This window comes from Gossypium raimondii, chromosome 11, assembly GCF_025698545.1.
Source record: "Gossypium raimondii isolate GPD5lz chromosome 11, ASM2569854v1, whole genome shotgun sequence".
NCBI classification, from domain to species: domain Eukaryota; kingdom Viridiplantae; phylum Streptophyta; class Magnoliopsida; order Malvales; family Malvaceae; genus Gossypium; species Gossypium raimondii.
Window position 1 is genome coordinate 50,771,906 of NC_068575.1, and position 9,769 is coordinate 50,781,674.

Consider the following 9,769-nt stretch of genomic DNA (forward strand, 5'->3'; position numbering starts at 1 on the left):
AAACAACCACTTTTCGAGGTGATCCGATCACACCTCATCAAAAAGGACCGGTGGCGACTCCCATTTTCGTTTTCATTTTCCAAAACCCAAGTCGACCCCGTTTTCCATTCAAAAAAATGGTGTCAACAGCTTGGCGACTCCTCTGGGGATGTTAAATAAGAGAGTCAAGCCACGAGTTGATTACCTTTTGTCTTTTTGTCGAAAATTGAAAACTTGATTTAAGTATACGATCCTTTCGTTGCATTCCATTCATTTTTATTGTAATTTTCATTTCCGAAACTGTTGTGTTGATTTAAATTTTGGTATCTTTCTGCATATTGCATTGCATGACCGTTGGTCACACATTTTTAAGTGGGAGTGAGAAGCTAGTCCTTCGTGAGGTTTTCACCTCCGTGCAGGATAGTGGATCACTTTCGGGATACATCCATACCTATGTCTTCGTGAGATTTTCATCTCCGTGCAGCCATAGGGAAATGTATTCCCTTGAACCGAACTCGGTCTGTATGAGCCTATAATGGGTGAAGATCGAGGAATCTGCTGATTCGGGTACCTTGACTTTAGAACCAACCTTCATATAGTGGACTTAGGAACTTAACCTAGGTAGAGCCACTCCAAATCCCTAGTGGTTACCTGATTAGGTACTTTCTGTTTTCCTTATTTGCTTCTATTTTGTACTAACCCCTCTTGTTGTGTTTTGATTATGATTGCATTGCATTTGCATCCTAGGAAAGAGATATTGATTCAAGTCCGATTACTAAATTAGAAAGCTTGTCATGGAATACGAATTCCTTGATAAAGTGGAAAACAATACGATTTCCTGAATATATTCTGAGAAACACAAGAATGGCGATGGAAGAGTTCGTGACCTTGCTCCGGGGCCTGTGGATTCAAAGCGATCGTCTGAGGGCCTTCGACGACGTTCCAACACCCTTAAAGAAGCTCGTCCTTAAAGAAGCTGACGAGCCTCATGAAGATGGGCAAATGATGGATCGCACCTCATCAAAAAGGATCGGTGGCGACTCCCATTTTCGTTTTCATTTTCCAAAACCCAAGTCGACCCCGTTTTCCATTCAAAAAAATGGTGTCAACAATAATAAAAATAAATTTTCCCGACTTCGGATTTGTGGTCCCGAAACCACTATTCTGATTTTACTAAAAACGAGCTGTTACAAGGTGTTACAGAAAATGCTGAAGTAATGACCTCGCTACATAAAAAAGAAAAACCAAATTTCAGCTCCATAGCAGAGTATGATGCCTGACAAGTTTTTCCCCTGTTATTAGAAATAAAGCTTGTCTGCTTCTTAAACTGAACTATCATGGTGGGATCAACTTGTGTAAATAATTATTCTAGTATGAGCTCGTGGTGCCTACTGCAAAGCCGAAAGCAAGCTAAAAATTTACTCTTTAAATGCCCAAACATATCACATAGAATAAATAAATTGGTCAGAAATTATGTCCAGTATACATAAGATCCTATCATAGTTTGAACTATAAATTCTAGTTAACACTTATGTCACATTGAAATCCAGACATACATCTCAAAGGCCAGCTGACACTAATCCATGCAATGTGATAATGCCAATCAAGACATTTTGATGATCAATAACAGGCAGAAATTGTACAGGAGAAGGTGGTGATTCCATCTTTTTCATGGCTTCCACTGCCATTGCATCCGGACCAATGGTTCTCGGTTCTCTGATATAACCAAAAGGATATAATATCAAGTGACTTGACACAAAACAAGATGATCTGGTAATGAGAAGCAACTTCACAATTTATTACAACTCATTTGAAAATGCTCCATTTGCATATTTACCTGTTGCACATGTCTCCAACTCTGAGCTTGAATATTGCTTCTCCACTGGCCTTAATAAGAGTACGCCGCAAATCACCGTCTGTAAATGTCCCAAGCAAGTGATATTCATCATCTATAACCAGCAAGCATCCGCATCCTTTGCTACTCAGCTCCACCAGTTGCTCCATTATCAAATCGCCTTCCTTGCAAATTGGAAGCTCATCTTTCTTCTTCATCACATCTTTTACCTACAAACACAAAAGCCCCAACCCATCATTCTACAAGTCCAAGGTTTTTTTTTTTTTTTTAAAGTGATTATTTTCTTGTCCTTCATGTTGCCTCCACATTACCAATGCTGAAAATTAAGCAATGAAGAAACTAAAGCACAAATTAAGCTGAAAAAAATGAAAGAAAAAAGAAAAACTAAAAAAGAGGACAAATTTCAGTTTCAAATGTCCATCAATCCCAATTATCTTGACAATGACATGATCCCTAAAAATAGAAATTCAAATAAATGCATCAAAATTACTACAACGAGCAATAAATCAAACATTTTTATTATTTTTTTCTTTTTTTCAGGTTTTATCGTTCTACAGCTTCTTATATGAACCAAATATTAGCAAACAAAAAGAACAGTCTTTGAAAGCCCAGATCTCGAACAATTTGAGAGCGATCAACTTTATCAAAGATCATTAAACACCCACTAACAAAAAAGACTCATCATCAGAAGCAATTAAATTTATCAAAAATCTAATCTCAAAGGCAGCATTTAAGAATAAGGGGAAAAAAGAGAAAAAGCAAACCTTGAAAATAAGGCTTTTCCCAATCCTCCCAGCGGGATGATTGGCCGCGTATTGCTCCTTAGTCAAGTTCCTAGCTCCCATAAGCGCAATAGCCACGGTGTCGCCAAATACCATCTGGATCGCAGTGGAAGTGACCGGCGCCAGATCAAAGGGACACAACTCCCTCTCCAACGGCAAATGCACATTCATGTCGCAAGCGTTGGCCAGGGCATTGTTAGAAACGGAGGTAACAGAAATGAGATAAACCCCCTTGGCTCTGGCACAGGGAAGGAGACGGAGGAGTTCTTCAGTGGAGCCGGATTTAGAAAAGAGAACGAGAACGTCGGCAGAGGAGAGTGCGCCAATGTCGCCGTGGAGAGCGTCGAGAGGGCAGAGGAAAGAGGAGCGGATGTCTAGGGAGACTAGGGTTTGGGAGATCTTGCTGGCGACGAAACCGGATTTTCCGACACCGGAGAAGAAAATGGTGCCACGAGAATTGAGGAGGGTTTGGGTGAAGGACAATGCTTGGGAAAAGTCGAGGTTTTGGAAGAAGTAATTGAGGTGGTTTTGTTGGGATTTGAAGAGGTTGAGAAGGGTAGTTTCGGAAAGGAGTTGGAGGTGAGGGGGCTTTCCCAACGGCGGTGATGGGAGGTCCAGTGACGGAGGAAGCGACCCCATTGTAGATGCTCTCAGATCTTGATATATTTTTCTCTGTTGTTTTGCATAAAATGTTTGCGAAGGAAGAAAGAGAGCGCGTTTAGTTTTACTTTTTTCCTTTGGTTCAAATGAGCGCGTCTAGATTTGGCAGTTAATTTTTCGCGGTAAATAAAGGAAGAGTTTAGTTTTGGATACGTCTGCATGGAGTATACGTATTTATTAATTACATTAATTATTAAATGGATTTTTTTTAGAGGAAATATATACACTTGATGTTCCCCTAAAACAGCACAACATATATAAATTTAAGATAATTATGTGACAATGAAATTTAATAAAAAATTCAATATCAGTTTATAAGATCAAAATCTATAACTTTTAAGCTTTATTCATAATTTTACCTGGATTTATTCCTTTTTTAATTTAGTCTTATTTTGATACAATTATCCTTCTGTATATTTTAGTCCAAAAACATAAAAAAAAAAAGTAATCAGCCTATAATAAGATGCCACATGGCATTTAATATTTTTTAATATTAAATTTAATTAAATTAAAATAAAAACTAATTTTAAACTCTCTCTATCTCCCACACCCACCCACCCACACATCATAGCTTAAGTTTCTGGCTACTGATATCAAAATATTCATGGTCATGTGGTTTATGGCTTCTGCCAAGGCAAGGGTCGTGAGAAGAGTGAATCTCCTGTTGTCTTGTGGGGGAGCTCATCGCAAATGGAAATTATTTACGGTAATGGAGTTTTTTACTCTCCAACTGTTTTCACTTTTCTTACAAATGGGTGTTAGAGTTAAATTTGTTAGTTTATTGGTTTGAATAAAATTATTGATTCAGTCAAAACTTATTGTTGCTAGGCTTTAAGAGTATCATATTAGTTGATATTTTCTAGTGATTTACGTATCAGGTTTGTTCCTATTTTTTAGTAATTTTTCAGTTGTAATTCAACCTATATAAAGGTTACATCATTCATTCAATAAAATGCATCAGAATTCATATTATCAGAGTATTTCAAATTTCCGTTTTCTCCTTTTATCCATCTGCATAATTTAGTAATGGGTTACTAAGTTCACACATCACGATGTTGTAGGACGGGGCGTGAAGTGTGTTTTAATGAGTATAGGAGCAGTAGATTCGGGCTCAGCAAAGAAACCGACAATCGAACCATCGTCGGACAAAGGAGAGAGCAACAGTTCCCTCTTGATGTTTTTGGTCTTAGATTGTAGATTCTGACAGTACATGCTTAGTAATTGTTAGTAAAACTTAGTAATCATTGAGGGTATGCTCTTAAATCATACCATAGTAATGCTTGAAGTTAATGGATTATTTTAAAACTCAGATAAGAAATCTATGGTGCCATGAACTTATTTGCATTTACCCATTGCTGCTATATGTGAAGATTTATTGAACAGTGCATGTATTACATTACATACACTTTCCCATATACATATATATGCATAAGAGAGAGAGAGAGAAAGCACGGGGAATTAAATTAAATTTTAAAAAAAGATATTAAATACTACGTGGAATTATATTATAGGCTGTTTGTTTTTTGTTGCTGTTATGCTTTTGGAATAAAATATATTACGGAATGACAAGTAGCCAAACTGTGAATAAAGCCCAATGCATTGGGCCAGGAGATGAGAAAAGACATAAATTTAAGTTTCCCGGCAAAGAAAATGGAGCAGTGGCATCCAACATGCGGACAGTTGCATTTGTAGCAGTCAATAGATACTAGTTCACCTATAAAGCAATATAGCAGTTAAAATTGAACTGTATCTGCTACCTCCCTACTCCTACACCAAAATGACATGGATTATGGAGGGCGGAGCAGTGGGAAGCAAACTTTTTTTGTCCACCCTAATAACATGCATGTGATGAGATATATCTAGATAGTATACTATAAATCACATAGGGTAGCTTATCAGGAAGCTAAATTTTGGGCCGATTTGCTATGTAATATTCACAAGTATCTAACACTTTGTAGTACTATTTTTTTTTTTTACATAAGTTGGATTTACAATCATCTCTCCGGATATTTATTAAAAACCAAATTTTTTGTGTCATCATTTTCTTGTTTTAGTATGTACATTTTCTTAGCTTTTCTAAACTTTACAAGGACAGAGGAAAATCAAATGTGTAAAGCTAGATATAGGAAATTAAGGGAATAGCTGGGGATCTCATCTTGATTGTTGTTAGCTAATTATACCTCTAGGCTAAGTTAAAGTTAGAAATCTGCTGAGATAAAATGTAAAAATTGAGGTTTAAAGCTAAAATTTTGTGCTAAGATTATATCCACCCGACTATACAATATTGAGAGTGGAGAGCAACAATATCTAAACTTCGAGAAAAACAAAGAAATCAATCATCAACCATCCAAACCTCTAATGAAAATCTCAATTTTTTCATACCAATTTTTTTTTACCAAACTTTTCGACTCGATTAAATTTAAAATTCAATTTATACATCACAAAATCCCAATTTCTTGATTCCTTGTATTAAGCAATGAAGTGAAGGAAAATAACAAAAGCTTAACCCTAGGCATTTCTTATATTGAAATGATGAATCATAGCCATTGGATAAACTAACTAAGCTTTCCAGCACATCGGAAAGCTGTTTTATGTCTTTTGTTCATGCACATTCTCAAAAAACATTCAATTACACCCATATTTAAGATCATGTCCACTCTCGTTAATGGGAAAAGAAGGTTGTCTCTAGCGTCTATATATAACCTTATGTTCCAATATTATTAGTAATAACTTAATTGGCTAAAGCAATCCAATTATCTTATTTAAAACTTAAGAGGGAAGGTCTCAATCATTCTTTAAAGCCAAATGTTAATCACAAAATCCTTACATATACATATATTACACTTCCTCTCGATCTAAGTATTTGCACTATATATTAAGATCAATCTTCAAATGATTTGATGTTGTTGTTTAAAATGTGAAGACAAGAATGGAGAGAAAAGATGAGTAGCAGAGAGATGAAAACTGACTTCCATCTGCAACAAAGCCGAGCCATTAAACAAATATAGTGCTCTCCACATATCTGACACATGATCCTCATGTAAAGTTGTTTCAAGCTGATGCTATAAACAGCAATGAAGGTGACTGCCAAGAATTGGACTGGGAAGAGAGATACAGAGAGATGAAGAAAGATATGAACTTCAAACATATGGTTAATTAGTTTGGCAATGATCAGTTCCACTTAGGCAATAACAACTGCTAGTACAGTCACTCCTAGAATGACTGTTTTTTTAGTACTAGTTCATTACTGAGGATACTGACACTGTTTGCATCAAAAGTAGATTTCAAAGGAGTCCCCAAAAGTCTCAAAAGCATTACCAGTTTTTACCACTCTAACAGAAAGTAGAAAGGCACAAGGCATCGAGAAGTAAAACTATCCTAAAAATAATATAGTACTTATGTCTCAAACCAATACCATGTAGCTGATGGAAAAGGTGAAAGAAAACTACCTTTCATAGATCAAGCAAAGCAGCAGCCAGGGAGGAACATTTAGTTATACGCTAGACTAATTAAACTGCAACTTGCTTATGGTTATGGGGTTTTGGCGATGCATATTTCAGCTCGCACTTGGTGGTGGTGGTGGTGGCACTGGAAGAGTTGGGGTTTGGTTGGCTAGGGGTCGCTTACGCTTCTTCTTTTCATAGCTAATCCCTCTTGCTTTTGACTGCAAATCGCGAACCTCACGAAGATAAAGCCTCACAGCTCGGATTCCAAATGGGTTTGCTTCAGGTTTTCCGCCATTTTCTTCAAAGGCAGCTCGGAGGCGGCCGATGAGAGCATCGAGGCTACCCCAGGCTTGACGGAGTGGGCATGGACAAGGGGCAGGTGGGTTTGGCAGGCCATAGAAGGGGCAGTTAAAAGTGTGGACTTTGGTTTTTCCAAATTGGTCGAGGTAGCGAAGGAACTCCAGGACGTGAGCTCCACTACACATGGAGAGTGAAAGTGGGGGCCTATGATTCTTCAGGTACTGTCCAAAGGTATTCCAGTCACGGCGCTTTTGGTTCTCGTACCGGCTTGACGTCGAAGAAGACGGGGTTGCAAGTGATGTGGCACCGTTATTGCTAACGTTGAGGCTAGCGTTTTCCAAGTTGAAGCTATCCATTTCTGGAAATGAATCCATGGGCATGGAGAGAGAGCACAGTTTTTAATAGTATCGTCTACAACAAATAATTCTTTTTGGGCTTTATCAGTTAACAATTGGAATAAAGAAGAAGAAGAAGAAGAAGAAGAAGAAGAAGATTAGTGCGGTAGTACTTTCTCTTCTTGGTTCAGCTACTTTGATTTTAGGGTTTCCTTTACTTTTGTGTTTCGTAGGATAATAAACACACTTGGTAACCTTAAAACAGTCTAATTATAAGACTTAAACTAAGCTAAGCAAAACACAGTTGCAATACTACTGTTGAAGATACTGAAGAACTCACAACTTGGCTTTCTTATAATTTATTTTAGCTTTCTACCCTTTTCAACGTTTTAAGGTCAAGAAAATGCATTTCAAAGAGGGTTGAACAAAATACCGTGAAAAAAAAGTGAAATTATTTTTTTTTAATTTCAAATGTTTAATGTTAGATATTAATATAAATTATTTGTAAAATTTAATTTGAATATATAAGAATATAGCTTTGAAATTAAAATAAATAATGATAAATTTGATATAAATAATTTAAAAAAGTGAAATAATTGTATGTCAAATGTATTTATTATAAATATATATAAAGTATGTTTGGACACATTGCATCACTTTGTAATTATAATAATTCACTAAACATAAACATATTTGATTGATGAAGTATAATTTAAAATTTTAAAATATTATAAAATTATTAATAATATTTGAGAAAAGATCTCTAAATAAATAACAAAATCATCTTGTATAATATGTGAATCCAAAAGAATATTCAACAATGATTTTTATCTCAACAATGCTTTCTCTCTAATATTCTACGCAGTGTATGTTGTCATAAGATGATGTTTTATGTTGTATGGTGCATTTTCGAGAGCTGGCCGTGTATGTTGTCCTTTTGGATTTAATTAAAGTAAGTTATTTTGGCTGAGAAAATAAAACATCAAATATATACTTTTGATTATCATCAAACCGTCGTTACCAAATATAAATAATTAATAATAATTACGTTAATTTTAGTATAAATAATTTATATAATATATTATTAATTTAATTAATTATTTAGTAGGTCAAAATGTAGAGAAAGTTATATCATCAATAAAAGATTTTCAGATTATTTAAGCGAAACCAATAAAATAACATATAATTATATTTAAATATATATATCCTAAAATTAAAATATTATTATTGTATAAATAATTTTAATCTTAAATTATGCACGGGCATGTGATAATTGGATTTGAGTTTAATTATTTGTAATTATCCACATAATTACTTCAATTTTCACCCTCCATAAGAATTTATGAGTGTCCAATTACACTCAATTTAGCGGAAACATAAAGATATAAATCTATTCGAATTTAACTCGAAGAAAATTTAAATTTGATTCGGTAATTATCAAGCTGAGCTCAAGCTCAAGCTATCGATCGAGCCAAATTCGAGCTTAGTAATACTTGACTTGAACAGCTCGTGAGCCTTATCAAGCTTTTCATATTTTTATATTATTAAATTATGTTATGTGCTTCATATATATTATTTACCCTAAACTTAATTATTGAGTTCAGCTCAAACTCGAGGGTTAAGCCATATAATATATTATATTTTATATTTTCTGAAAATTTTATATATTATTATTTCTTATCAACAATATTTTTTTCTTTTTTGAAAATATTTATGCATATTTATATATTTTTTGAATTTTTGAATTAGGAGAAAATTGAGATCATTTGAAAATTTTGAGGGTTAATTTTTTAAAATTATGACTAAATTTAAATAATATGTAAAATTTGAAGGCTAAATTTGTTATTATATACCGATTTTTTAACAGTCATGTCAGCTTGTCGTTTGTGATTTTATCGGGTGTAACCAAAATGACTCAACTATATAACGTGAGTGCTTAAATTGAAAACTTCTTATTTTGGATACCTAAATGAACTTTTTTTTTTTTTTGCTTCATTCAAACTATTATGTTTAAAAGCAACATAATAGTAGTTCCAGTCAAACAATACAATTGTCACAAAAGCTATTATAACATGAAAACCAGGCATTCCAATCACCAATCTAACATTCACCACCACACCTTGAACATAACCCTAGGATTAATACCTATTGTCGCTAATGTTTCTGCCATTTCATTGCCATGCTGGTCTGCTTTTGAAAATGCTACCTCGCCCACACAGGCTAGTCTCCTTTCCATATCTGCAGATGTAGTTTGTTGAGACCAAGGTCTCCTATCTTTGTTCAATAACCAGTTATACGCCACCAGTGACCCGATTTCAACAATAATCAAACCAAATCCCCTCTACCCTATCTCAATTATTACATCCAACGCTGAAATTATTGCTCCTAATTCAGCTGAATCTGCATCAATGG

At 34.8% G+C, this 9,769-nt stretch overlaps 2 protein-coding genes across 2 annotated transcripts; both read right to left on the minus strand.

Annotated features, from left to right (window-relative positions):
• Positions 1-1,396: 1,396 nt before the first annotated feature.
• LOC105803212 (probable arabinose 5-phosphate isomerase) lies at positions 1,397-3,364 on the minus strand. Its single transcript, XM_012635251.2, has 3 exons — positions 2,599-3,364; positions 1,817-2,043; positions 1,397-1,695 (listed from the first exon to the last, which is right to left on the minus strand). The coding sequence occupies exons 1-3, from the start codon at positions 3,253-3,255 to the stop codon at positions 1,539-1,541; spliced, it is 1,041 nt and encodes a 346-aa protein (XP_012490705.1). The 5' UTR covers positions 3,256-3,364; the 3' UTR covers positions 1,397-1,538.
• A 3,034-nt stretch (positions 3,365-6,398) lies between these two features.
• LOC105803211 (protein G1-like3) lies at positions 6,399-7,631 on the minus strand. Its single transcript, XM_012635250.2, has one exon. It carries the CDS (start codon positions 7,400-7,402, stop codon positions 6,833-6,835), a length of 570 nt encoding a protein of 189 aa, XP_012490704.1. The 5' UTR covers positions 7,403-7,631; the 3' UTR covers positions 6,399-6,832.
• Between the last annotated feature and the right edge of the window lie 2,138 nt (positions 7,632-9,769).

Bases quoted from the DNA above. Each gene is read 5' to 3' on its own strand.
- LOC105803212 (XM_012635251.2), bottom strand. From the start codon at position 3,255: ATGGGGTCGCTTCCTCCGTCACTGGACCTCCCATCACCGCCGTTGGGA. The intron at 2,044-2,598 runs GTTTGCTTTTTC...TTGTGTTTGTAG, and splicing joins GGAAAAGCCTTATTTTCAAG to GTAAAAGATGTGATGAAGAA. The intron at 1,696-1,816 runs GTAAATATGCAA...TGGTTATATCAG, and splicing joins GTTGGAGACATGTGCAACAG to AGAACCGAGAACCATTGGTC.
- LOC105803211 (XM_012635250.2), bottom strand. From the start codon at position 7,402: ATGCCCATGGATTCATTTCCAGAAATGGATAGCTTCAACTTGGAAAAC.